The sequence below is a fragment of the Gadus chalcogrammus genome, chromosome 22 (assembly GCF_026213295.1).
Source record: "Gadus chalcogrammus isolate NIFS_2021 chromosome 22, NIFS_Gcha_1.0, whole genome shotgun sequence".
NCBI lineage: Eukaryota > Metazoa > Chordata > Actinopteri > Gadiformes > Gadidae > Gadus > Gadus chalcogrammus.
Window position 1 is genome coordinate 9,622,311 of NC_079433.1, and position 27,974 is coordinate 9,650,284.

Here is a 27,974-nt window from a genome sequence, read left to right on the forward strand (position 1 = left end):
CCGCCCCTCCAGCGCCATCTAACAGAATATAAGAAAATATGACTGCCACGATACATTTCATGTTGAGTATTGTTTTCATAGTTTTCTTAAAACTGTTAATTGCCATCAAGCCCTTAATTTTTTTCCTCGTTAAAAAAAAATCAATATCTTCAAGGTTTCTAGCGTACAAACACTAAATAAGTGTGGATGCACACCCGCACACACACACACTCTCGCACGCACGCACGCACGCACGCACGCAAGCCAGTCTGGGGAGCATGGCGTTCCTAAGGCGTTACAATGAAGGCCAGTGTTCCACCGCCTGGTATAATTTAGCTGGTGAATCAGGTTACTTCCACATAAGAAAGGGCAAAGCTGACCGCCTCGCCTCAATAATAACTTTAAAAAATCAACAAGACACTAAAACAAAAACCAAAAAAAAGAAGCGCACTGTCATTCGCCCAAGACACCGCCTTCTGCCTGCACATCTTAAAGAAAAGAGCAAGATATGCTTTCCCCTCCGCCGAATTCCCCCAGAATACATCGGCTGACTCTCGAGAGCGTTAGTGTGTGTTTTCCATCGCTATAGATACGCCCGAGCTTCACCATGTCCTCAGTGCCAAAAGTGCAGTAGAGCCGACCTCATTCCCGCCTCATCGACCGTGTGTCCCTCGCCCAGCTCTGCAGCAGCGTTTTTTATTGTCATTCTTCCGAAGCGCACTTGCTTCTCCTATGCATTCTAATCATTAAGTCCTGACACTTTCTGGCATTAGCTTAGTTTTGTTTTTGAATCATTGCAGCTCTTCCCCACAAGGGGGAGTTGGTCTCCAGCGTTCCAAGTCACAGGAAGCCATCCTACTGGGGCCGCTGCACGTCATTCGTTCCGCTCATTTTTCGATCCGGCCGCCCTTCCTCGTTTACCCTTGTTGGTACGGTAAACGCCTATGTCTTCAGCCTGCAGCCTGCAGTCTTTCACACAATGCTCAAAGTCCGTTTGATGCATTGTAAGTGCGTGGTGTTTCTGTTTCTCTTCCTATGTCAATAAAAAACGTTTGCATCATACTATTTAAATAAGCCAAAAAAAATGAAGGAAGAAAAAAACGAAAAACAAAGTGTGGGTCCTTTCTCCCCCTGAGTAGTCCTGAACCCCTTGAAAAAAACGGCAACCATATTGACAACCTTCCCATCCTGCATTGTGTTTCTTTGTAAGTTTCCCTGCCTCGCATCTCTCGCTCCGAGTCTGAGATGGCAGGTTTGGAGAGAGCTACACCTGAAAGGTTTCTCCGGAGGACGCAAGGTCGTCGCTACTCCTTGCTCGCTCCTTTCTCCCCCCCCCCCCCCGAGCGGAGCCTCGTCGTCCCTTTTCCCTGCGTCTCTCCGTGGTATCTCCGTCTTTCGCTCACCGACAGCGAGCTAACCTGTGTTACTTCCTGCACACAAAGTCACCAAAGCCGAGGGTTCGCCGTCGTAGCCGCCGGCCGGCCCCCTCCTCCAGGAGGTAGGTGACGTCAATGGCTGTGGGGAGGAGATCAGACAGAGCAGGGGTTAGCAGACCGGGGGCCAGACCTCAGTTAGATTAAGATCTGCAAGACGGTACATTGTCTGGGAGGAAGGTCTGTGACTAAGCATGGGCTTTATCCATTTAGGAAGAAGCCACTTATCCCAATTGGAGAAAAATGGCGCAATCTTGAATAACATCAAACATGCCACTTAAGAATTCTGAAGTTACGACATTTAAATACTTGTAGAAGTCTTGTTGAACCCCATTTGGGGGATGAAGGATTAAATCGACAGGACACGACAGCATGCTTATCCCACTGGTGGACACCATGCTTCCACCACACTACACAACCTCCAGCCCCCAAAGCGGTCCCCGGGAGTGGCATCAATACCTGCGCCCTCACCGTTCTTGCTGGGCGTTCGCTGCAGCAGGTCCAGCAGGATCTTGTTCAGTCTGTCGCGCTGCGCCTCCCGCCTTCCCAGCCCAACGTGGTGGTGGTGGAGCAGCACGTGGTGGTGGTGGTGCAGCGGCGACGAGGCCGACGACGAAGGGACCTCCACCATCTCCCCGCCCCTCTCCGCCAGAACCTCCTCCTCCGGCTTCCCTCGGCCCGCCGCCTCCCGCATTTCCTCGTCCTCCTCTTCCTCGTCCTCTTCCTCGTCCTCCTCCTCTCCGTTGGCCCCCGCCTCGCCCCCCCGTGGCTCGGCCCTAGGGGGCTTGCCGCTGGGGGCTGTGGGGTCCCCTGCCGTTGGATCCGCCTCTTCCTCGGCTCCGCCTCCCTCTCCCCGCTCGTCTTCGGTGGCCTCCGGAGGGAAGTCGTCGCCGCCGCGGTCGCACGGCGAGCCGCCGTCGTCATCGCCGCCGGGGGCGCCTTTGTCTCGCTCGCTCTTCCATGCCGACCGCCCGCCGTTCCTCTTGTAGCTGTCGGGCACGTAGTGGGGCTGGAACACAGGGGTCAAGAGGCTAGTTTAGCCACTGCAGCTAAAGGTACAGCGACTAAGATGCTAGTTTAGCCACTGTAGCTAAAGGTAAAGTGAGAGAGATCCTAGTTTAGTCACTGTAGCCAAAGGTACAGTGAGAAAGAGATGCTAGTTCAGCCACTGTAGCTAAAGGTACTGTGGGTAAGAAGCCCCCTTAGCTAAAGTAGCTAAAGGCACTGCAAAAAAGACCCTAGTCTAGCCACTGTAGCTAAAGGAACTGTGCGAAAGATGCTAGTTTAGCCACTGTATCTAGGTACTTTGAGTAAGAGGCCATTTTAGCCACTGTAGCTAAAGGTACTGTGAGTAAGATGCTAGTTTAACCACTGTAGCTAAAGGTACAGTTAGCAAAATGCTAGTTTAGCCTCAGTAGCTATAATTACTGTTAAGAAGAGGCTAGTTCAGCCATAGTAGCTATGTGTACGGTTAATAAGATGCTAGTTCAGCCACAGTAGCTATAGGTCTTACCGAGAAGTCCCTCTTGGGCGCCAGCCGCTTGGGGAAGTGGTTGAAGGCGTAGGGCTTGGTGCAGACCGGATAGCGGTTGCGGTGGATCTTGTAGAAGAGGTGGGCTGACTTGTCCAGCCGGTAATCGCATATGTACACGTCCTGTTCCTTCACGCCTTTCGGCCGCCCTGCAGGGTGGGGGGGGAACCGCCGTTTAGCACTTCCTAATCATGCAAACATCCACGGCCGTGGGCACGGGAGTGTGAAGTGCGATGTGCGTATGCATAGTCGTTCACACATGAAACAGAGCCTTAAATGACAAACACATGAGCTGTTATGTTATCGAAGGCTTTGGCGTAGAAGACCTCAGAGTGCACCCGGTTTAAACGCATTGCTCAAGGGCATCGCATCACTGCAGTTTCAAGTTGAGTGTGGCCAGCCAACCAAATCTGTTCCCTGATCGCACGGATGACTTCAGGATTTCAACCGACAACTCTCCACGGACTCAGGATCTGCCTCAGTGTAAGAGTACATTAATGCGTGTGTGTGTGTGTGTGTGTGTGTGTGTGTGTGTGTGTGTGCGTGTGTGCATGTGTGCGTGCGTTTGTGTGTGTGAGCCTATGCTCTCACCCTTGCAGTAGGTGTACAGGTCCAGGACGCAGCAGTTGCCCACCACTGCCTCCAGGGGGATGATCTCGTACAGAGGCATGCGGAACAGCTCGTTCTGGTAGAAGCGGCGCGACGGGGAGTGGTGCGTCTCGTGGGGCCGGAAGTAGTGGTGACCAAAAGCAAACCGCTCACCCCTTCACACATAAAAAAGATAAAACACACACACACGCGGACACACACACACAAACACACACACACACACAGAATAAAGTGTGAGTGCTTAATGGTACTGAGAGAGCATGGTTGGAGCTACAGTGCAGACGAAACTGTGTTGAGAGTAGAAGTGAAAGCAGAATCTCTGGTGTCAGTTCCATGAGTAAGGAAACCCCATTCAAAGCCCTGTAACGGTTTCCGATAACACCAATTATGTTTACAGGAACACAACCATGCTCAACAAGTCAGAGAACTCTGTATATCAAAACAGCTCTTCTCCATGTCATTTGAGAAAAGGCTTCTTAACACGTTTACCCAAAGTGCTTTGTGACTGAATGCATTTCAGCATCCCTGATACTACTTTGCTATCTAGAAAGTTGAAAATAAGACAGAGAGAAAAGAAACACGGAAAGGACAAAGAAAGAGAGAAAGAATGAAAGAAAGAAAACACAGAAAGCGAAAGAGGATGAAGCAAAAGACTCACTTCTCGTTCTTCCAGAGCTTTTCAATGCGGAAGATGTCCAGGTTGTCTCTGTTGACGTGAGTCAAGAGCCGGTATGACTGTCTGATCGGCTGGCCCTCGGTGGTGCGTCTGCTATCCCTCATCAGGTACACACAATCGCCTGCGCACAACACACACAAAAATATTTATATATATTGGTTGTGCTGTCAAACTTTATTTTTATTTTTTTGCTGCTATGCTTCATATGTAAAAGCCCCATAAAATAAATATATAACCACACTTAAATAGTACTATAGGGTTAGGGTTGGGGGATCAGGGTTCAGGGTTCAACTGTTATGTCCCCAGTCTTCCTGTGGACATCTTTGAGCACGATCCCTAACCCCAACCAGCGCCAAAGAGCCCGCTAAGTGGCTTCATAGTAAACAAATGGCTGAGTCTGCTCTGTGTGCATGGCTAACCACCGGGCCTCCATACCTTGGTGCAGCAGCAGCTCGTCTCGGAGCAAGCAGATGAAGTACATCGAGCCGGACTGGGCATAGCTGGGCTGGGGCAGCATTGGTACTTCCTGCCAACCAATCAGAGAGTGCGTTAGAACCAGGGGCAGATGGGTCAAGATGAAAGATTCAAATGAAGAAACAAAAATTCACGGATGAAGATGATGTCATTATAATAATGAAAATTGTCCAATGTCAGATAACATCGTTTAAGATAATGGTTGATGGGTAGGAGTAATGTAAGGCCACCTACCCGGTCCAAAGGGCGGGGCTCACACTGCTCACATGAGTAATGCTCCACCTCGGTTTCCAACCGCATGCAGTCAAAGTGCTGCCATACCTTTTGGGAGGGCCGACACACAATAAGATTACATATAGATACTATAATCTATGTTTATCAAAAGCACCACTACCAAGTCAATCTATTGTAATACAAATGTTATCGTTTAACAAAGTGAACTACGTTCAATTGAGCTGTGGATCAACTTTGAAGGAAAAGCATGTTGGGATAGTGTTGTTTTGATTGGCTGCCCCAAGTACATTTCCAGCTCGTCAGCAGACTAAGCGGTTCAATTGGACGCCTGGAAGTGAATGGTTTTACCCACAGACTCCGTTTAGGGACATGAAAACAAGTCGCTGTGTGGCTCTCTGAAACTGGCAAACCGCCTCAGCCAAGAAACACAAACTAGCGGTGGTTTGACGGTGGTGGTTGCTGCCGCTGCTAATTTCTTATTCTGAAAACAAATTCATAACAGAACTGTATTTCCAAAGTTGGACAGTAATATCAGCTTGAAGGATTATCAACGACAGAATAGAAGAGCAAAACTGAAGAGCTGAATTGGAATCGCACCGTTTACTTAAAAAACCGGGGATTGGCTTGCGATTAGAAATGGAAAATGGCCTTAGGAGTATGCTTCAGCTTCAGCTCTCAGGAATGAGGTGAGACTTTATTCAGCCCGGCTCTTCGCAAACCACTGGATTCAATAAGGCTGATCTGACCCCACATGCTCTAGCCCTGAGCCACTTTTTCTGCTCGCTTGATTCAATCATCACAAGATTTAAACACACACACACGCACTAGCAAAATGGAATTGCAACCACCCAGAGTCGTTGGGTAAGAGCGTGGTTCTGGGGCCTGGGTGGGCAACAGGGGTGCAAGGGGGCAAAACCATTTGTATATTAAACCATGGCTGTGGGCTGCGGGGGTTTTGATTTCAAATGGAGCACACTCGCTATACTTGACTCGCTACCCTTCTCTGTTTTCACTGCGGCTAAAAATAACAAATAATGTGCCAGCCAACTATCCACTGCCGTTTGAAGGAGAGAAAACTACCACCGTCCGCACTTTAATGCGCCACCTTGTTCACATGATCTACTAAGAGCATGTGTACTCCAAGAGTATGTGTACTCTTAGTAGTACACGTACTCTTGCTTCTTACTAACTCCCTTCTAACTCCCTTTACTTCTAACGTCTACATGCTATACATCGATTCAACACTTTCCGTATGATCATTGGTTGTCGCGACACCCGGATAAACATTCAGCGACCATTTTGGGCTAGAGACACAGGGGGTAAAACCCACAGGGATTAGTGCTTCTGGTTCAACCCCAACACGCTACAGAACCCAAACCACAGTGACGTACCATGCACGTTTCACACTGGATCATGAGGCCCTCGTCCTTGTACATCCCGCAGATGCAGCGGATGACGTCGTCGTCCTTGTCGTGCGAGCCGCCGTGGTGGGCGTGGTCGCGATCCAGCGAATCAGAGCTGTCCGCCTCGCTGGCCGTCTCGCCCACGATCTCGTCGATCTGCACGGCGGCCTCGTGGCGTGCGCTGTAGTACGCCTTCCTCAGCCGGTTGACGTCGCGGCCCAGCGAGGACTTTCTGCCGTAGTACCTCTGTGGGGCAGCAGGGGGGTCGGGTCAGGACTACTGGAGAGAGCTACAGGCCGCCCCGGCGCCTGCTACCTGCTATATTGTTTCGTTTTCTGGCATCAAGTAGTACGAGAGCCAATTTATTTGGATGTGTTGTGGAATTCATCCTGATGGTTTTAATTGATGACTACAGGCTACAAAGCCACCAAACAGTGCAATGTTGCATATGATTGCAATAATAATAATAATAATAATAATAATACTTATATCACAAAATTCCTGTTTTTACATTTTAAAATTTGTTTAAGACGGACATCCTCCTGTTGAAATGTACTGTGGGTTATCGAAGTGACTATAGGGTAGTGCAAATAATACTTATAATACTAGACAACTACCGTATTTTGCATACTATGTGTAAATGAGATTACAGACGTGCTACATACTACGATTGCCTACCTGCAGTATGCTAGCGTGGATGTTCATATGTAGCCATGCATCAGTGGCTATACCCTGTAAGCCTTACGTAAACAATAAACTACCTTCTTGACTTAAAGTGTGGTCTTCGTGAAAGGGGCCGGCGAGGTGGGGGGGGCTAATTTAAGAGATCCACTTAAGCTTGTGTTACTCAAAGACTTGGCGGTCATGAGAGCTCTCAAGTAGCACTTGTTTAAACTAGCAAACTATACAGCTATAAATCAAAAGGGTCTGAGCGCCACGCTGTTAAAACACCAAGAGGACAGGAAGCTATACAATAGCTAAGCAGAACATTGAGCCGGCATTGTGTGTGTGTGTGTGTGTGTGTGTGTGTGTGTGTGTGTGTCTGTGTGTGGTCGTGTGTATGAGACCAGAGGAAAACCCTCAGATGTTTCTTTATTACTGCTGACCGTGCGCTTTGGTTTCTTATTTTTTTCAAATATGGACCAAATATTTCACATGGATGTTGATGCTTTTGGAAGGTTCATTTTTCTTGGTTCCATCCTTCTAGCAGTATTTGGATCCATCCACTGCCTACTAGCTTTGGGACGGATACCCAAGACCTTCCCTCCCTACTAGTCAATGCCTGAGGTATGGGTACTTAGCCATGCATTACATCCATGAGCAGCCTGAACAGCTGGTTCAGTCCTGCCTTGTTAGCGCATGACTGTTAGCATGGAGCTGGTGGATGTAAACAATACACCGTACTACACTACACTCTACTAAACACCTTTGCCCCATGAGATTTGCTAATACACTGGTCCCTCAGTCTGGGGCAAACCAAAGCTTTCAAAAAGCAAACGACAACTGTTATGAATAAAACATGGGCTTTGCATCATACACACTTCTATACAGCTGTGCCATTATAAAGAATGAATGATGCTCACTTCAAATACACCTAAGAATACAACTCGTATGCAAAGTGAAGTATATGTTTTGCAGTGCTCTCTTGTTAAAAAAATAATGTTTGACTGTGTGTCCGTCTGTGTGTATGTACAGTATACGGTTCTGTACCTCTGCATTGCGAAACACTTTGAGCATGTCTGCGTCGAAGGCCTCCACCGTCTTGTAGTGGCCCGTGAGGATCTGCTTCTCGATGGTGCTCAGGTCCAGCGGCTCAGACACTTTCTCGTAGTACTGGCTGTTCCTGGGGTCACAGGCAAACACAGAGGCCTTTCAGCACGGCTACAACACACTGATCAGTGGACACACAGGACTGTGATTGCTAGAAGACCTCCGCACTCCTGATCCAGTGTTTCCTACACTCCTCCAGGAGGCATGACTGCAAGGGACGGTGATTATTTTACTGATTCCAAGATCGATTGATTGCGTTGTGTACTCAATTCCCAGTCGATCACTCACATGGGAAGAGAATGCATCTTTTACGACGCATGGGGGAAATGCGGCACTACTGGTTAAAATGCATACGTGCAAATGCATGCATGCATACGTGCAAATGCATTCACGCATATAAAAACAAATGTCTACTTTTTCCATCATAATAGAGTCTTAATCACTCAAATTCCTTGATCTTCCCGATATAAACATGATGTGCGCCATCAAGCAAACACTGATTGATGCACAGAGAACTACTTTGCCGATTCCCGAGCATACATGGTGTTGGTGAGGAAGGACAAGCATATGAGGGCTTGCTCCCTCTTCTACTCTCTTACTCTCTTTTAACTTCTCTACTCTCAAAATAAAACACTATCGGATAATAAGTCCTGAAGAACCGAGAAAGCACCAAGTTCTTTTCATGGCCGATGGATGCTGCCTTCCTCTCTTTATGAAACACACGCTCACCTCTTCCTGGATGGAAGGTTGACGAGGGGAGCTGCTAGGGTCTGACCGGACGAATCTGAGAGAAGGAAGGAAAGGGTTACATTCCACCGCACAATGATTGTATGTTTGTGTGTGTGTGTCTCAACGTGTGTAATGTCCCCATTACACTCGATACTAAATCAGTGTAAAGAGATAGGATGTCGTTGTATGTACCCCAGGGGGCCTACTATGCATACAATACCATGATTTATGTGATGTGACAATTACATTTTGTTCCCCTGAAGGGGACATGCCGTTGTTGTTCATGTCTTGGGCAATACTTCAATGTCAATGTTGAGTATCGTTCAAGCATTACATTAAATTTCAGATAAAATATGGGGTAAAATATTAGAATCAAACGTCTCACTTGAATCGTGTGCCTCAAAAAAAAAAACTAAATCCGATTCTTTAATATCTTCTTTAGTCTTGAATATCCTAAAGGGATGTAATAAACTCACATTGGATGTAATAAACTCACGTACCAAAATCCTGGGGAGTTCCTTTTGATAATCACGATGCTCAATCATTGCGTAAAACGACATACATAATCCAACTGTCATATGCTTTAATCCTATTATACCTGAGCCAGTAAAAGATCCCAGTTACAATTTAGGGCGATGGGAGTTTGGTTTCTGTGCTGCAACAGCTGCGGACAAAGCTACCGGCCTGCCCTGCAGGGGGCTTAAAGATGCAGCTGTTTTCAGTGTTTACATTACGACTTCACACCTGCTGGCTCTTAGCGGCGAGCTGACTTAAGAGAGGGGAAACGTGGGAACCATAGACATACCCCAGGGAGATGGGGTGCTGCTGTAAGAAAACGGGCACTGAGCATGGAGGAGTCCCAATCGGGTTTGATTATTAGGACAAACTGTAAGGATAACTGAACACATTGGGTTTGTCAAACCCAAAAGTGTCATATAGCATTTGCTAAAGTTTACAATGGGGTTTTATCATGGTCTTCCGTATGCTATCCAGTCACCCTGATGGTTAATAATCATACCAATGCTAGTTTGTTGATCCCGCTGGCCCCGTTGGCCCGTTCTGCGTGAGTGCGGAGCCTTACCCTTGTAGCTGGTGATCATGTCGCAGATCTCCTTGAAGATGTGCGCCAGGCGGGCGGTGCGCGTCACCTCCGTGTTCTCCTCGGCCGCCGCCAGCCTCCGCGTGCGCACCGAGCGCGACGTCTGCAGTGCCGAGAACTGGGTCAGGAAGACGTCTGAAGACAAAACAGCGCGGCTCAATGCATGCACGGGCACACGGTCCGCCGGAGGGGTGGTGTGTCGAATATAACGCAGTAGGGATCGATAATTGCAATATTGCACATGTGATAGATTTGCCTCTATTACTCTATATCATCTTAGGAAGCTTGGATGTTTTCTGTGCTGTACACACTCCGAATCCACTCGAAGTAGAGTATCAATCTAAACCAGGGCTTAAGGCTTGTAGACCAGTACTTGAACTGTGTTTTGAGTTGATCCGTTATTCCCAAGAATCCCATTAGAGACATGAAGCATACACATGCCCTGTGGAAACCAATACACAAATAATGATCTCCATTTTAGACTCGATTTTCAGTCTAATACGATGGCTGTGGATATTGGATTTGTATTGCGTTACGGAAGCCCTCCCCCTTTTTTCACATACACATGTGACCTCAACAGCGTCCCGGGTGCGTACATTCACCTTCACACAGAAGGCTACTGCAGCCATGCTACTGCGTCTACCACTACACTACGCTAAGAGCACGCCGCCGTCGCCGGACACGCACCAGACTTGATGTTACCGTCGTCACGGATCACGCCTCCCCAGCGAGCGTAGATGGACAGGCTGCTGGCGTCCCGGTCTCGTTCGCCCTCTCTCTTCAGCAGCTCTTGCTTCTCACGCATCTTCTCCCAGTTTCTCAGCAGGAACACCCGGTGCTTCAGCACAAAGTTCCTGTCCCGAACGCAAAGGGTGGCAGAGAGGAGAGAGAGAGAGAGAGAGCGAGAGAGCGAGAGCGAGAGCGAGAGAGAGAGAGAGAGAGAGAGAGAGAGAGAGAGAGAGAGAGAGAGAGAGAGAGAGAGAGGGGGAGACAGACAGGCGGAGAGAGAGAGAGAGAGAGGGAGACAGACAGGCAGAGAGAGAGAGAGAGAGACGTTGAGAAGGGGGTTTCCAATAGTCAATAGGGGGTCTATTGGCTGCCCCTCCCCAGTCTGTGCTGTCTGGTGAATGTGTGTCGTAGGACTCACAGACCACTATTTCACAAAGATGCCAACCACCCAAAACTTTTTCCTTCGATTATAATCCATTATCGTGTATGTCTGTGAGTGTGTGTGTGTGTGCGTATGTGTGTGTATGTGGGGGGTGCGTGCATCCTGCGTGTGTGTGTGTGTGTGTGTGTGTGTGTGTGTGTGTGTGTGTGTGTGTGTGTGTGTGTGTGTGTGTGTGTGTGTGTGTGTGTGTGTGTGTGTGTGTGTGTGTGTGTGTGCGAGGGTGAGTGCGTGCACTCGTGTGTGACAGTACCTTTCTCTGTTAGACATGGGCTTCATGAGGTGGGGGTACAGTTTGCTGCTGTCACCCGACTCCTCCTCCTGCAGACGGGGACAGATACGTTAACGACTTGGCCCGGAGCAGCATGAGACATGGACCAGGGCTTTCCTTTAAATCCACACGTACACATATCATATCATACATGGAGGCTCCCAACATGGGGCAGCAACGGCCCCAATGCTTGCATGTTAACTTAATCTCCCTGTGGAAACACAAATTGAGGGAACTCAAGCAGAGGAGAGGAGACTGTCTCGCTCTGTTATCCAGACTGTTATCCGCTGAGAGAAGCCCAGGTGGAGCTCTCTGCACGTCATTCAACGTTGCCATTTGAGAGCGCCCGCGGCGCACTCAGAGCCCCTGTGAGACGAGGAGGCGTGCGTGGCCTAGATACACGGCACACCCAAATTCAAACAGAGAGGAGCATGAAGCAGCTCCACATTGTCCCGGTATCCATTACATGGAAGATGGGCCGTGTCGGCGTGGCAATTAATTAAACAGTGTACGCACCAAAAAGCCCTGGTTGTTTCAATCTAGGATGGACTTTGGTCTTATTTCCATGTCATTAAGTCCCCTGTTTTGTTTATTTCAATTTTTATGATAACTACAATTTTTTTCGCAAACATTCCTTTTCTTTTGTCGCCTGCAAGCTTTTGAACCCGCAGCACGCGCTTCCCTTCATTTCTCTGCGGCTCCCGGTGTGTTAGACTCACTCGTTTTTTAAGCTGGTGTTTCGACTTGCGTTTCTCCTTCAGGCGACCCAGACGTCGGGTCCCGCCCGCTTTCCCAGGGAGGCCGTTGATTCGCTGGCTCTTCCCGCCAATGATTCCCCGGCAGCTCTCCGAGCCGCATTCACACGCTTGCTGCCATGGGAAACGGAAAAAATATCAAAATGAAAAAGTTGGTTAAAAACTACAGAAAGTTAAACGGTAGACTCAAAGGTACTAAAAGAGGCACTTGCTGTGTTTCGAGAAAGTGCTTGCTTCTATTTCGGTTCAATGTAGAATCTATAATAATAATTCTTTGCTGCTCGACAGACTAACAGGCTGTTTCGCCTCGATTTATTTTTAATTTGGGCACTGGTAACTCAATGATGGGCATGTGCTATTATTAAATATTTCCTAATTTATGTATTTAGATACATAAATAAAGAATCATAATATATAGATAAATTAAATATATATTATTTGCATAGACATTTTATTAATCTTTTACACATTAGTTTCATTGATAATAAAAAATAGTTGCACCACGAGATGACCTGGGAATGAGAATGAGTGGGTTACATGTGGGCGGTTGTCCTACCTGTTCTTCTGTGTTGAAGGAGTGAAAGTTGTAGTCGTAGGTGAGCTCCGTGCCGCTGCCCATATCCTTGAGAGCAAAGAGGCCGATCCTGTACACGCCGTTCACCGACCTGAAACCAATAGGGCATCAGTATCACTACAATAGTCAACAAAACAGCCGCATTCTGCTTTTGGGTGTGTGTGTGGGTGTGTGTGTGTGTGTGTTCGTGTATGTATGTCGGTTGGGGATGAGGGGGTATTCAAGCAAGCGCAGTAGTAGTAATAAGAGTACTACACACCAGTAACTCCAATGATTCCCCACCAACCACTTTGATATGAACACTCAATACACCCCGTTAGTATGTGCCAAAACGCTCGCTTTGCATCCTGTTTGAACGGTAGCCAAATTCAAGTGACACGTTTCAAAAGACCAAATCAATTCTTCCACTTCATAGAAGAAAGAAACTGCTGACGCAGCAACCTCCGTCCCACAGTCCCCACTCCTCCCCGGGACTGGGTTTACGTCGTTCCCTTCAAGAACGCGGGACACAGAACCGGAGCCCTGTGTTGCATTTGCCATGATAATTCATTCCTTCTACATGGCTATAAAAAAGAACAAAGGCGAAACAGCTGCTTCAGCACTTTGTCTGTTGGAGCCACACAGCTGGATGTCAGGCCGCCCGCCTACCTGCAGAATCCCCCTCTTTCTCTCTCCTTCGCAGGACGGACGAGTCGGCACGCATTGTGCTCGAAAGCTTCTAACCAATTTGTTTTTGTCTGAGCCAGCCGCCCCTGACGTGAATGTGAACGTACGCAGTGGCAAACAAGACACACACACACACAGAGAGTTCTGTGTGGACACTTGTCTTCGCGGTGCCCCAGAGCGAGGCAGCAGACAGGGACGTTTGGGTCAACATGGTTTGTCAGCTGTTTGCAGTCCTTGGGGTTATTTTCTAGTTTTTTTTCTTAAGATTTGGTTCTGCAAGTTTTCTCAAATCATTTCAGAGCAAACATCCTCCAACCCCCTCAAGGCGAATAGCTTGAGTAGCAGGCTTGTATGCCTCAGGTGGCAGAGGCTGCTTCACTGGATGTCCAAGAGCGGGGAAACCAAGCTAACCCTCCGGGGGAAACTAAAGCCAGTGGTTTAGCGCGGCAACGAGGCCTCTCTAAACCAGTTATCACGGCTAGACTCTGGGAGAGTGGATTGCCTGATCTCATTAGGGTCCCACTGCACGAACAAACCAGATCTGCCCGAGGAAGGGCAACAAAAAGAGCTGCTTTTTTCGCACGTTAAAAGGGAGCTATTTAACTACATAGTTGTTTCAACCCGAGATTTTATTTGCAGTGGTTAGAGTTTTGATTGATTGAATCCGGTTGCTTCGTGTACTGTGGTGTATGTACTGCACTTTAGTGCATGGTCCACATGAGAGGAGCAGGCTTGAAAAGAGCCCCAAATTGAACTAAGAAAAAGCTAACTTCTTGTACCACAGCAACTATTTCTAAGAGCTATCAAAAACAAAACAGAAAGCTGCAGGCATCAGGATGTTATTTAAAGATGCTGTCAGAACAATCACCACACATAAGAATCATTTTCATCTCTATTTTCAGTGCCTAACCCCCACCACCTCAGTGCTAATTCAGGAGGAAGACCTGAGACCTACATAGATCTGAATCGACTGCTGCGTGCTAGTAGTAGAAATAGTCATGTTTTATCAAATTAGCTCTTCTGAAATGCTTTCTCCATTTCGATTGTATTCATTAATTAGGCAAAGTATGACAACATTGAGCTTTGGCTACTAACGTCAAATGTATTTGCATAATATGTAGTGTGTGTGTGTTTGTGTGTGTGTGTGTGTGTGTGTGTGTGTGTGTGTGTGTGTGTGTGTGTGTGTGTGTGTGTGTGTGTGTGTGTGTGTGTGTGCATGCGTGTGTGTGTGTGTGTGTTTATGTGTTGTGTTTATGTGTGTATTTGTTTATGTGTGTGTGTGTCTCTGTGTGTGTGTTTGTACAACAGGGAGACCAGTGGCATTGACGTGACACTCACCACTTCTGCATCTCACAGTTGGGCTCACAGCTGTGGTTGATGAAGCGGGCCTCGTTGCCCATGCGGTAGCTGTCAATCACCATGCCGCTGTCCAGGTTCAGACAGTACTGTCCGCTGTGTGCAAAGTACTGCTCCATCATGCGGCTCCTGAGATCCCCCCACAGAGGAGAAGAACAGGGATGTTACACTGGATCCCCTGGGAATGGAAGCTATTCCCACCATATTAAATAGCTCAAAAAGACTGGTTTTGGAACTGGTTTGTGTACTACACAACCTGCACATTCCTTTCACAGCCCCGACTGAACCGGTTCTTCCACAAATATGTCATCTTTCCTATTTGCACTGTATTCACCAAACAAGAGTGTCAGGTTTTCATACATATTTGCATTTAAGTGGTCGGTGCGTGTCACCGACGTCCACCCCGGTCTCCTCATGCCCTCACCTGAACTCGTGCTCGCTGACCACCTCCCCGAGGTACTCGATGATGAACTGGCCCGAGCGGAGGGCCTCCTTGGTGCGGATGCCCCAGCCCTTGCCCTCGGCGCGGAAGCGCTCCAGGCACTGGACCCACTCGTGCCTCTGGATGTGCTGGTTGTCACACTGCTCCCGGCACGGGCAGATGCTGGGCGAGCACTCGGCGAAGCTCATCCTGTGGGAGACGGGGGCAACGGGAACGCCTTGAGCAGGGATCGTAAGTCGCCACCCGCAGCGTTTATGGTCGCTGTTTGGCCCGTGGCACCGGTGTGGACGCGCGGTTCGTGCGCTCTTCAGGGGGAGAGGTTCAATAGCTCAGAGGGGCTTGACACTCATTGAATCGCCGTATGAGGGCTGTGAGGATGTCTTCTTGGTTAAGGCATCCTCACAAAGCGCTGGCTGGCGCACTTCACACAAAGTGACTACAAATTAGGTTTTGACTCAAGTACGTTCCGCCACTAGATGGCAGAAGGAAAGGGCTCTGATGTGCTCCAAAGGACTCCTGTGCACTAGCATATAGGTGTGCTCTAGCAGCATCCTCCCTTATCGGGTTTCTGCAGTGCTTGTTGTTCTATAACAGCAGTCAGCAGGCTAATGCCCCACCAGAGTTAGAATTCAGCACATTTATAAATGGGCTATTCGACATGTTACAAATATAACATAAGATATGGGTTTTGGGTGTTGGAAGATAATGTTTAAACACTCGTAAGGAAGGATCAGACCGCAGTCAGCTTGTGGCTCTGGTTTGTGTGAGCAGAACACAGTGTAGAGAAGATGTAGCTACGTGGCCCGGTCTGGTCTCACTAATCCGGCTCGTCAGTATTTGGGCATTTTCAGCCTGTATGCAGAATAATGCATGCAGGATGCAATCTGACCCAATGGTGAGCACTCTGAACATGATGATTATATAGAAATTGGCACGGTTTCCGTTGATATCGGTTACATGGATGATTCACAATTCAGTTCACACTTCACAAATCAGCAATTATATACTGCCTCAAAAAACGGTGGCAAAAAAAACAAAAAATAAAGCACGTGATTCACTTCACAAGAGCGCTGTTCATCTCTCAGCGTTTCAAGTCTCAGGTTGCACCTGGCACTCGATACATTCTTCAGGGGACTGATTTTGTATTGTGCTCTGTGGTAACGGAGACGTAAGGCCCCCGTCTCGCTGTTGAAATGTAGCCTGGGTGGTATTTTCACCGCTGTAATACCTGTTTAAGCAGTCGTCAAGGCAGGCCTTCTCAGTGGGGTCGTCCGGAGATCTACAGTTGCACGTGGTCACCTCGTACCCAGAGAGGGGCTTCACGTCCACGTAGACATCTAGAACACAGAGCCATGAGAGAGGTCGGTCAGGATCTTTGGTGACGATTGTCCAACCTGATGCCAATGCTCTCTGGTTGGATAGAACGATTAAACAGTCTGAGATGATGGAGAAAGAGCAACTGACTACGAGGAAGGAAATTCACAACACACCATTGTTGGAATCACAGGTGTCATTTGAGACGCTGGTTACTCACTTGATCTGATCTTTTTATAAAGGGGGACGTCAGGCCTCTTGTAGAGCTGGAATACAAGTTAAGGAACATGTGTTGAGCACAAAGGGAAAAGCAGGGAAAACATTTCTCCAAATACATTTGAATGGCTTGACAAGACTGATCACCTGGTCGTGTTTCCACAGCCACAAGATGTCGTAAGGCAACTGGAAATCAATGCGCTTCTGTCTTAAGTACTTGCCTAAAGAAAAGCAAACAAGAAGAGGTGAAACGAGCGCCAATGCAAGCTGTGTATGGGAGGAAGAAAAAATATTGGCAGAATACGTTTGACAGGATGTTTTAGAATACAACTTCTGCAGTATATATGCATGCTCATCTGTGTTTGCAGTTTATAAAGATATACTTTGTTCTGTACTAGTGTGAGGTGACGTATGCTTTTCTAGAAGTAGGTTCTGTATTCCCTGAATTTGACTGTGTGCCATCACATTGATGCATTTCCCTTCATACTGCAGTTATGGCCTTATTTGGTCAGCTAAGACAAATAATCCATAACCGGGTAACGTAACACATTTCTAGACATACCAACGTGAATTGGTGCGGGGAACAGGCCATGTTCATGTTCCCCGGGAATATACTCCAGCTTCTCTTTTTTCAGCTGCAGAAGCTGGCTCCGGGGGCTATTGCACAAAAGCACAGACATTACAACAACGACCACAGAAGGTTACATTTGGTACGATTTATTCCATTCGGTATTATACATGTGTGACTTGTAGTTTTCTCAGAGCGGTAGAACTCTTTCATTGACACTCACTCATCAGACTTATACACATCAGAGTAAAGCCCCGCCTTCTGGAACTTTTTCTTTGGAGGTCTGGCAGGCCTCTTCTCCCGTTGGCTGGTTATAGGCATGGGCGGAGCCTTCTCCCTGGAGACGGTGCCTGGGCGTTCCGGGGAGCAGTTGCCATCTGGCTTGCTTTCCAGTGAGCTAAAATTAGAACCATGACTTGGTCTCTAATGTTCTCGTGATAAGTCAGTTTGATAAATGTTATATGTGTACATATATATATATTTATACTTTTCTTACATAAGTCCTTGTAAAATGTGTTATCTTCAAGTTGCCCAACATGGGAAATCTTACATGACAAAAATAGTGTCTAAAGTGTCCTTGCAATAAAAAGTTTGCTTACCCCCGAAAAAGGTGGAGGTCTTCCGGTGTGATCCAGCCTCTTCCTCCCCCGGGTGCAGGCCTTGCAACCAGGCCGCCCACGTTCTCCACTCTGCCTGCAGAACCCTCCCCGGCCTCTACTGCTTCCCCGTCCTCTTCCCCCTCTCCCTCCTCCCCTTCCACGTCCTCCTCCCCCTCCCCCTCCACCTCCCCCTCCTCCTCCTCCTCCTCCTCCTCCTCCTCCTCGTCCTCATCCCCGTCTCCCTCCCAGTGTTTCCTCTTCGGCCCCTTCCTGCGTTGGCCCTGGACCACTACCTCGATGGCGTCCGTCACCGTGTCCCCCTCCCACCCTCTGGCCAGGGGCCCTCCCCCTACCCGGTCCCTCTCCCCCGCGCGCTGCCGACTCTGGGTCGCCTCGGTCAGCGGCGTGGGCGGCGGCGGCGGCGGCGTGGGGGGGGACGGGGGCGAGGGCGGCGGCGACGGCAGCGGGTACTTCCGGGGGCGCCCGGGCCCCCGCTTCTTCACCACGTTGTTCCCCGTGCGTGCCTGCCTCTGCAGCTTCTTGGCGCGCAGGATCTTGTTGACGTGGTGGAGGCTGTGTTTGGGGGTGTTGCCGGCGGGGTGGGGCTGGCCGTGGTGGTGGTGGTGGTGGTGGTGGTGCGCTGTGTGGGACTGCGGCGGGTCCATGCAGTAGTCCCGGCAGGGCGAGAGGCGCGTCGAGGCGGCGGCAGTGGTGGCGTGCGGGTGGAACAGAGGCGGCTGATGGGTCTGGCCAGCGGAGGAGCCTTGATAAGAGAGACACAGAGGGGACGGATGGAGGCTCTCATAATTAGTGACAGGGAAAGTGGCTGAGTAACTTCACAATTAATCAGTAGCTCGCCAATTCCACATGTGAGTCGTTTATAGAAGAATGTGGTTGTCCCCTCATGATGTTTACCACTACATTCGAGCCACGGTTGTCAGACACCGACCATCTGCTCTTCGCACTAAGATCCCCCCAAAAAAAGAAGAATTAGGATAATTAAGCAATTTAAGACAAAGGGATGCCATGCCGATGTGTATTTATGTGACCACAGGTAGTCTGATCTGACGGGCACGCTGTGATGCCGATAGCAGCTGTTAAGCCGTCGCGCTGGCATCTTTCCAACGCGTTGCACACTTTGCGTCCAGCTCTCACATAATTGCCCAATTGCAGTGCCAGCAGGGACCATTCCGCTGCCATTAGGTGTATCAGCTCCTAATAATAGGGCTGCGTGGTAGCAGGTCTTCCACTGTGACAGAGTACCACGCCGCAAGTAGTTCTTGCTTTATTAATCGCCCCGTCCTTTATTTAACTATTTTTCCTACCCCCCTGTCCTCCTTGTCTCTCCCTCTCCTGCACTCTGTCTCTGCTTTCATCCCTCATCCTGGCTTTTCCCTTCTCGTTCTTGTCCGGCCATTCATTAAACGCCACCATGGCAATGATCTGCTTTAATAACTCAACACTGAGCTCCTTCCAAGACACTGGGTCTATGTGCACCCTCAGTCTCTGCCTCTTTCTCTTCACCCAACCCCTGCCCACTTTAGTCACAGAACATCTTTACCAGCGCTGTTCCAGCGGCCGGCTTGCCCGCACTCCTTCGCCAGTGCCCTGTGACTTTAGAAGACCCCCCATCACTCATCATTCCCGCCCCGCCTAAACTGCAATGACTTTTGACCCACGCCATTTTTTACACACCGTCTTCGGTGCTCGCTTGCTTGATGTCCTCTCTGTCCTTCACGTCTCGAGAACCCGGTTTACATTTTATGGCATGCCTTGTTAACCATTTCACTGCTTCTTGTCCGGCGTCAAGCTCACCCCCCACCCTGTCATCCATTAGCCTTTTGCGGACGCAATTCCATCAGCCCACACCCCCATGCCCACACGTTGCTCTGTAAATACTCGGGCACTACCTTTCCACAGGCCTGTTTGTTTAATAATTTGCTATTTGAACCCGGCTCATTTAAAGCAAGCTTCCTCAATACTGTCTGCGGTTTCCCCTTTTCTTTGACACTTATTTCCACTCAGCCTTTCTCCTCCGTGCTCTCTCCTCGACCACATCCTCCTCTCATCATTTACCCCTCTCCTCCTCCCTCCACCACCCTCTCCGTCACCCTCTTCCGTCTCCTCCCCTCCGCTTCTCCTAATTTGGTCCACAATGTGTCCCTCCCAGCGCTAATCTCTCATCTAGGATTTACACCGCCTGGGTCTGAGCTGCTGTCTCACACTGAAACAAAAAGTCTATCGCCATCACCAGCCAACATCAACATCCCACACGCTGTCACACACACACACACACACACAGACGCACACAGACACACACACACACACTGCCTTAGTGCTCTCCAGCAGGGCGGATTAGGCCCGGCGGCGACGACGTTTGTTGGCGGAGACATGAGACTAAGCCCCTTACCGGGTGCTTCTGATCTAAGTGTCTACCAAATATAGCCCCGGCACAACACACTCCTCCCCTGGCCTCGCTGTCAAAACTACGGCCCTTGTTGAAACGCAATATCCACTGTGGCCGCGGTACAACACACACTGCGGCGGCGGCCACCGCAGAGACTGCAGAGAGGAGTTGGAGCTCTTATGAAGGGCCGGCCCTGCCAAGCCCTTAATCACCAATAAGGGCTACCAAAAGTCAAGGCTAGAAAATGCACAGTTAATTTTGTTCTGCGTCCTCTGTACTTTTGTGGGGCTGCTTCTACTTTAGGCGTACTTCTTGTGGTATTTTCCAGCGTGCCCAGACTGAAGCGACGGTTATTAATGCTTGAGAGACAAAGGAGGGAACTTGATTGAAACAAATTGATTCCATGGTCAACCGTGGAACACGCAGCCCTCCCCGTCTCTTGTCTGGCCTCTCCAGACAGTTTCAAGGAGTCTGAGCCTGCTGAGCGACAGCGAGCAAACATGGCCAGAGTGCTCACTTTAGGTCTGCCATTCAGGGGATTCTCTGAGGGTTATTAGGACCGTTCTCTCATGTGAAACCCCTGCCGCCATGAATTATTAGCACTGTCTATCCACCTCATTCATGGCCATGTCCTCCTGCCATTAAGCCTTAAATTCATATTCTTTCACAGTGAGGTTAAAAAAGTATTTGCACGCACAATAACCTTCAACTGATGTCCTTCATCATTTAGGCCAGAACAAGATTTCCGTGCAAATTGATTAACCAGAATCAAACGCGACAGGACTACAGTATTCACAGAGGATTTACTGACTCTACTACCAAGCCTCCAAGAACAAATTAATACAAGAGGAAATGCCTTCCAGCCTCATACTGCACTTATTTCTGGTGGCTAAAAATAAAGAAAAAGCTTTTTTTGTCCTCTCCACAAAGCGAGCAGACACAGCTGTATCTCATCCATCAGTTCCTCTATATTTGCTGCACTGTGGCAGGCCCGCCTCAAACCGCTGCCCTGTTGTAACTCAACACCCAGGTGTGGCTGACTCACCCGTCTCCCTCCTCTCCGCCGAGGTGGAGCGGTCCTTCCTCTGCGGCCGCTCCAGGAGGGCGAAGCCGGGGCCCTCTGGGGCCCCCGCCTCGGGCCTCCTGCTCCGGCCCGCCGCCTTCAGGGTGTTGCGCGTCAGGGCTGACGCAAACAGGTTGGTGTGTCCCGGGGGGTCCGGGCCTCCGGCGTCCGCCTCCTCCGTTGGCGTGAGGGGCTCGTCGTCCTCGTCCTCGTCCTCCTCCTCTTCGTCCTCGCTGTCCGAGCAGCCCGCCGGGTCTTCTGGCCGGCCGTCCGAGAAGGGCCCGCGGCCGGACGCCGCCGAGGCCGCCTGGTTCCGCGAGAGCTTCCCGTAGTCCACCTCGCCGCCGCCCACCCTGAACCAGGAGTCGGGGGCGCGGGGCTGTCCCCGCGGGACGCCGGCCCCGCCGCCCAGCGCCAGCCTGGAGGGCCCCAGGCAGGACGCCGTGCTCTCCTTGCGCTTGTACTTGTCGGCCGAGGAGGAAGCGGAGGACGTGGACGAGGGCGAGTTGGCCGAGGCGGCCGCTGCCGCCACCGTCTGCTTGCCGCCGCCGCCCGCCGCCGCCGCCGCCACCGCTCCCGACTCCCGTCCGAAGCGGCACCGCTGCAGGGGTTCTGCTAGACCGGCGGCCCCGCCGGCCCTCAGCTCCGCCCTCCCCGGGGCTCCGCCCTCCGGTAGGCCCGCGCCGGCCCGGGCGGCCGCGGGGCCCCTGGCGGCCGCCGCGTCGCCCCCGTCCTGGCCGGCGCGCTCGCGGTGCTTGTGGCGGTGCTTGTGTTTGTGGTGCCAGTTGAAGGAGAGCTCCGAGGACATGGGCGGGTACAGCACCGGCGGGCGGCCCCCGCCGTGGAGCTCCTGCCGCAGCAGCTTGTGCTTCTTCTTGTGGAACTTGGAGGGGTTCAGCAGCAGGTGGGGCGGGTGGTGGTGGTGCATGTAGGAGGCGGGGGGCGGGGGCGGGGGGAACGACGGGGAGTGGTGCGAGTGGTGGGACGGCCCCGCGTGGGAGGACTGGTGGTGGGGGTGCGGGTACAGGGCGCTGGCCGGCGGGTAGCCCCGGTAGTAGCCCAGGCCCAGGGGCCCGGAGGAGTAGGGCATTCCGTAGGAGGGGTGGTAGAACCCCCCGCTGGGCAGGGGGAAGCCCAGGCCCGGCACGTAGGGGACGTCCGACATGGCCTCCCGGAGCTTGGGCGGGCGCCCGCGCTTCTTCTTCATGTCCGGCTTGCGGACGTAGTGCAGCGGGTCGCAGTTGTACGCCGGGTGCGGCGAGTAGTAGCCGCTGAAGTTGATCCTGAAGATGGTGGGCAGCAGGTCCCGGGAGAGATAGTGGTGCGGTGGGGGGCCGCCGGAGCCTCCCAGGCCCCCGGGGGCCCGGGCCCCTACCGCCCCGGGCGCCCTGCCCGCCCCGGCGTGCGGGCCCATCCCGGCTCCCGGCCGGTGGCCCGCGCCGCGGTGCGCGATGCGGATCTCGCTCAGCCGCACCACGATCTCGTCCAGCTCCGCCAGGAAGTCGGGGTCCTGGCGCCGCGAGCGCAGGTGCAGGTACTTCTTCTTGCGCTTCCTCTTCTGCCTCTTCAGCTTGTCGTAGCCCGGGCAGCCGTGGCTCCGCCTCTTGCACTTGTGCTTGTGCTTCTCCTTGTGGCCCAGCAGGGAGGAGGCCGAGACCGGGGCGGCCGGGTGGGGCCGCCGCGGGTCAGGGGGTGACCTGGCCCCGAGCGGGGACGGGGTGGGGGAGGGGTGCTCCAGCATCACCGCCGAGGAGTGCCGCCGGCGGCCCCTGGCGCTGAGTCCGAGGCCCCCAGGTGCCATCGCCGAGCTCATCACCCCGGGCATCAGCAGGCCGGCCCCGCCCCCCAGTCCGGCGGTGAGCCCCGGGGCCACGCCCACCAGGCAGCCCGCCTTCTCGCCCCGGTCCGAGGTGCTGTTGTTGTCCGTCCCGATGCCGCTGTCGCTGGGCACCGTCTCCTCGCTGTGGGACTCGCTGACCGGCGAGGGCGTGGCCTCCTTCAGCTCGCTGAGCGGGGCGGGCGACGTGGGGTGCAGGGGCCGCGGCGGGGACAGCTTGTGGTAGTTGTAGTGCTGCCGGAAATGGGCGTGGTGGTGGTGCTGCTGCTGCTGCTGCTGCTGCTGGTGGAACCCGCGGCACAACGACTTCTTCTGGGCCGCCGCCAAGGCCGCCGCCGCCGAGGAGCCATGGATGCGGGGGTTGGGCGCCGAGAAGGTGGGCGGGGCGAAGGGGAACGAGTGGTGGCCGTGGTGGTGGGCGTGATGCGTCTGGTAGTGCGGGTGGGCGGCAAAGTGCACCGAGCCCGGCTCCACGAAGCCGCCGCCGTCGCTGGCCGGGCTGTGGCCCCCGCTGGACTGGGAGAGCGAGGGGGAGGGGAACACCTCCGACGAGGAGAGCTGGTGGTGCTGCTGGGACTGGTGGTGGTGGTGGTGGTGGTGGTGATGCAGCGGGGAGGTGATGCTGGGCGACTCGGAGGGCGGACTGGAGTCCTTGGAGCCGCCGGAGAGCTTGGGCTTCCGGCCGCGCCTCTTGCCCATGTAGATCGTCCCCTTTTTGCTGACGTTGATCTGCGGCGCCAGCTTGCCCCCGAACGAGGCCGCGAGCGAGGTCAGCGACTGTTTGGCGGCGACCGCGGAACCTGCCGCCATGCTGCCGGGGCCTCGGGAGGTCTCCTCCGGCCCGGGGCCCAACAGAATCTGGCTGAGGATGCGCTTCCTCTTCACGCTCTTCATCTTGTTGATCTTGCCTATGATTGTCCTCATGATGAGCTGCCCGTTGCCTTTGGTGTGGAACAGTTTCTCCCCTCCGTCCCCCGCCTCGGGAGCCAGTGTCGGGGGTTGACCCTCGGGGGGGAGGGTAGGGGGCAGGCGCTTGGGACGGCCCCGTTTCCTGGGCATTGGTTTGGGAGGGTTGAGGTCGACCTCCGGGTGAAGGACCGGAGGGTCCTGCTCTTCTTTGGACTTGAGCAGCGATGAGTAGACCTTGGAGGGGGCCAGCTTGTTGGGGGGGCGCCCGCGGAGGGGAGCGTCCAGACGGGGCATTTTAGACTTGGGCCTCCCCCGTTTCCTCGGCTGGGGCGGGAACAGATGCGACATTGGATTTTGTGTCGGGGGAGTTGGTCTGATCTTGTTGGGGTTGGGAGGCCTGCCGACGGGCCTCTTCACCGGAGGGGGCGTGTCCATGCTCATAGACAGAGGCACGGGCCCGTCCTGGCCTTCCCGGGCCTTGTTGATAATACGGGTCCAACGGGGTTTCCTGCCCCTTCGCTTCTTCAGGGGCTTGCTGTCCTGCTCCGCCGGGGAATCGGGGGAGGAGTCCCGTGAGTCGTGCCTGAGTGGGAGCGGGGAGCCGTCCCTCTCGTCGGACTCCGGATGCGGGGCACCCCTGTGTCTCGTCAGCTCGGCGGGGAGGGTCCGGCAGGCGTCCCGGCCGGGGCTGCTCCCCCGGTCCGCCCGCAGCGACTGGCCCCCGGAGCAGCGCTCCTTCCCCTCGGCCCTCCCCGTGCCTAACAGAGGGGGGCACTTGGCGAGGTCTCTGGGGCGGTCCGGCCTGTCGTGCTGCTCCCTCTCCCGGTGGCCGCTCTCCTCTTGCCGGGCTGGGCTGTCCCGTGGATGGTGTCCCGGTGCGGCGCCGGGGCCGCTGTGCTGGCCCGACGTGTCCCCCGTCCTCTCCTCGGTGGAGGAGGCGGCGGCGCGGGGCGACGAGGCGAGCCGCGACGGCGACGGCGCGCTGTGAGGCGAGCAGTGGGAGAGGCGGGAGGGCGGCGGTTTCGCGGGGTTCCCGCCGGCCGCTTCGTGTTTGCTGTGGCCCAGGCGGCCGTGGCCGTGGGAGGGCGCGGGGCTGCTGCTGCGACTGCTGCTGCTGCTGTTGCCGCTGCTGCTGCTGCCGCTGCTGCTCCCGCCGCCGCCGCCGCCGCTCGACCTCCCGTTGCCGTCGGCGTCCTCCTTCCTGGGCGGCGCCGAGGCGGAGGACTTGCCCTCGCCGAGGCTGTCTTTGTTCCGGGAGCCGTAGGGGCGGCCGGGCGGTCGCGACACGGGCGGGGGCGGCGCCAGGTGGACCACCCGGGAGTACGTGTTCCGGTTGGCCATGGCCCGGTCCCGCTGTTTGGCGGTCGGGGCCATGAAGCCCGACGTCGGGAGCGCCGGCGAGGGGGCGATCTTCGTAGGCTTGGTGGGTTTGGGGGTCTTTGACGGTGGGCAGGTGGCTATGAGTTGGGCTAACTTCTCTGTGACAGTGGGGGCCCCCCAACATGGAAGCCCCCTGTCCTTGTCCCTCTGGTTCTCAGTGCTGTACGTGTACTGAGCGGGTTTGACACCTTGGAAGCTGGCCTCTTTCGAGGCCGGTGTGGTCATAGACGGTGCGGAGGAGAGGGATGTGAGTGGGCTGGTCTGGGGAGTAGGGGCCCTCTTCCCAGAGTGTGATGGGTGATGTGTTTTGCTGTCTGATGAGGAGCGATGCAGATTGAGGGGTCTCTCGGGCATGGGGCTGGCGGCTTTCCCGTCTGGCTTGGCGTTAGACTTGCAGGCCATCTTTGGTAGTCCCTGTACAAAGAGAAAAATATATATTTGTAAGTATATAAATATAATTTGAAAATGAATTTTACATTCATCAACTGATGGTTAAACTGCAAATACAAATTATTGCATTTTGTGAAAACAGAATTAATCAATAAAAAAATAAGAATTAGAATCTGAAAAGTAATTTGATCCATTACCAATATTTGTAATTGTATCTACAAATGCACATATAAATGACATCACTATTACAACTAAGTTCAAGTAATCCTCACAACCCGTCTCTAGCAGAATTACAACCAACAAGTCTGGCCCTCAGACGGGGACGAGCCTGTCCATCGTAAACGCCAACCCGACAAGGACTTTGTCTACCCCCCCGGAACACAGTAACTGCCAGTTCATTGACAGAATTGTCTGTCCACTCCTGCTTCCCGGTCATACCCGGGGGGGGGGGGGGGGGCTTGTCTCTCGACTCAATAACACTTATCAGGGTCAAATTGGGGACAGAGAGAGAGAGCTGCAGAGGAGGGTCACGTAGGGGAGAAAGGGTAGTGGGTGGGAGGGTGAGTAGATGACACAGCCGCACAGGGAAAGGGGACAGACGACACAGACAGACACACACACACACACACACACACACAAACACACACACAGACTGACATACACACACTGGCAGAAGGGGAGGAGCGAGCGGATGATGGATTGAGTCAGGCGAGGGAACAAGACAAAGAAATCAAAAGAGCAATTTAGGCTGCGTTCTCTACCGTGCAATAACACGCTAGTTACGGTGGGGGAACAATGTTGGGGATGGTAGCCTTGGTGAATGCCAATAGCATCTTAGGTTAGCCGTTCGTTTAGAATGACGGTGCTGGGGAAAGTAAACATCCGTCTGGAGAGAAACTCAATCGATTTGAGTTTCTGCGCCCAAGAAAAAGAAACATGAGGGGGAGCGGGGGAACATTTTGCAAACATGTGGAATCCCTAAGTAATAGAAAATCCCCTTACTTTTTGTTTTTGCCAAAAGGTTCAAAGAGACCTCTTGTGCAATCCCCAGTCTGGGAAAGCTTTATGAAAACACAACAACTATTTGAACCTCCAAACCCCTTTTTTTTTGTGCGGTCTTGCCCCCAGCTTACCTTTTTGGCCTGATTATTCCCGTTGGTCGGGGAGGGCGACGGGGCACTAGAGCTCGCAGGAGGAACTGCAGAGGGGGGTGACGTGGCAGCGACAGCACCGGAGGCCGGGCCCGGAGGCGACGGGTTGGGCCTGCTGTTGAGACACTGGGGGCTGGGCTCCCGCTCTCTCTCTCTGCTGTGCAGCGGAGGAGGCGGCGGCGGAGGAGGAGGAGGAGGAAGAGGAGGAGGTGGAGGAGGAGGAGGGGGACTGGGCGCGACGTGTGCGTTGGCCGGGGGACCCTCGGGCGCTGCCCCGGTGCGGCCCCCCCGGCCACTTCCGGAGCCGCCGTTGCTACGCGGCGTGGTGTGCCGGACGGTGGCCCGGAAGGCTGGCCGGCACTCGTAGCTCTCCAGGATCTTGGGGGGCTTCTTCATGCGCTTCGCCTGCAGGCCGATCTTGAGCTTCACGTTGCCCTCGGAGAGGCTGCTCTCCTTAATGGAGAAGTGAGACTGGTCCACGCCGCCGCCGCCGCCGCCAGGGGCCCCGGGGGCTACTCCTCCTGCCCCGTCGCCTCCTACCCCTCCGGCTGCACTGGAGGAGTCCAACGGGGGGCACTCCTTCTCCCGTTCCCTCTTTTTCTTCTCCTCCTCCTCGTCCTTCTTCCCACCCCCGCCATCCTTGTCTCGCTCCCCAGCGGGTAGTGCGGTGGGGAGGGGGGGTGGAGTGGCGGTGCCCCCCTGAATCTTCTGATCCATCAGAGATCTAGGGGGTGAGCGGGGCGACCGGGAGTTTGGGGGCCAATGTTTGTGGCGTTACCAACAAGAGGTATTTATGAAGGGGGGGGGGGGGGGGGGGGAGTGGACAGTGGTATAAAGGCGACGGACGGGGTGATTGGAGGGGAAGAGAAAGTGGGGGAAGGGGGGGGGGGGGGTAGATGAGTGAGAAAAAAAAAAATCCTGGTTTGTGGCGAATCTGCTGTCTTTCTTGATGGCTGTGGTTTCCTGCCCTC

At 53.0% G+C, this 27,974-nt stretch overlaps 1 protein-coding gene across 1 annotated transcript; it reads right to left on the reverse strand.

Annotated features, from left to right (window-relative positions):
• Nucleotides 1-12: 12 nt before the first annotated feature.
• ash1l (ash1 (absent, small, or homeotic)-like (Drosophila)) lies at nt 13-27,784 on the reverse strand. The gene is made up of 26 exons (XM_056582281.1): nt 26,986-27,784; nt 21,319-25,876; nt 18,249-18,629; nt 17,867-18,194; nt 17,491-17,664; nt 17,262-17,356; nt 16,847-16,920; nt 16,704-16,749; nt 16,398-16,506; nt 15,152-15,358; nt 14,710-14,856; nt 12,688-12,796; nt 12,096-12,245; nt 11,359-11,426; nt 10,625-10,791; nt 9,920-10,072; nt 8,839-8,893; nt 8,050-8,182; nt 6,328-6,585; nt 4,937-5,023; nt 4,664-4,754; nt 4,211-4,349; nt 3,535-3,707; nt 2,926-3,092; nt 1,884-2,421; nt 13-1,494 (listed from the first exon to the last, which is right to left on the reverse strand). The coding sequence occupies exons 1-26, from the start codon at nt 27,718-27,720 to the stop codon at nt 1,403-1,405; spliced, it is 9,234 nt and encodes a 3,077-aa protein (XP_056438256.1). The 5' UTR covers nt 27,721-27,784; the 3' UTR covers nt 13-1,402.
• Between the last annotated feature and the right edge of the window lie 190 nt (nt 27,785-27,974).

Bases quoted from the DNA above. Each gene is read 5' to 3' on its own strand.
- ash1l (XM_056582281.1), bottom strand. From the start codon at position 27,720: ATGGATCAGAAGATTCAGGGGGGCACCGCCACTCCACCCCCCCTCCCC. The intron at 5,024-6,327 runs GTACGTCACTGT...CCCTCCCAAAAG, and splicing joins TCCAGTGTGAAACGTGCATG to GTATGGCAGCACTTTGACTG. The intron at 4,350-4,663 runs GTATGGAGGCCC...TGTTGTGCGCAG, and splicing joins CGAGCTGCTGCTGCACCAAG to GCGATTGTGTGTACCTGATG.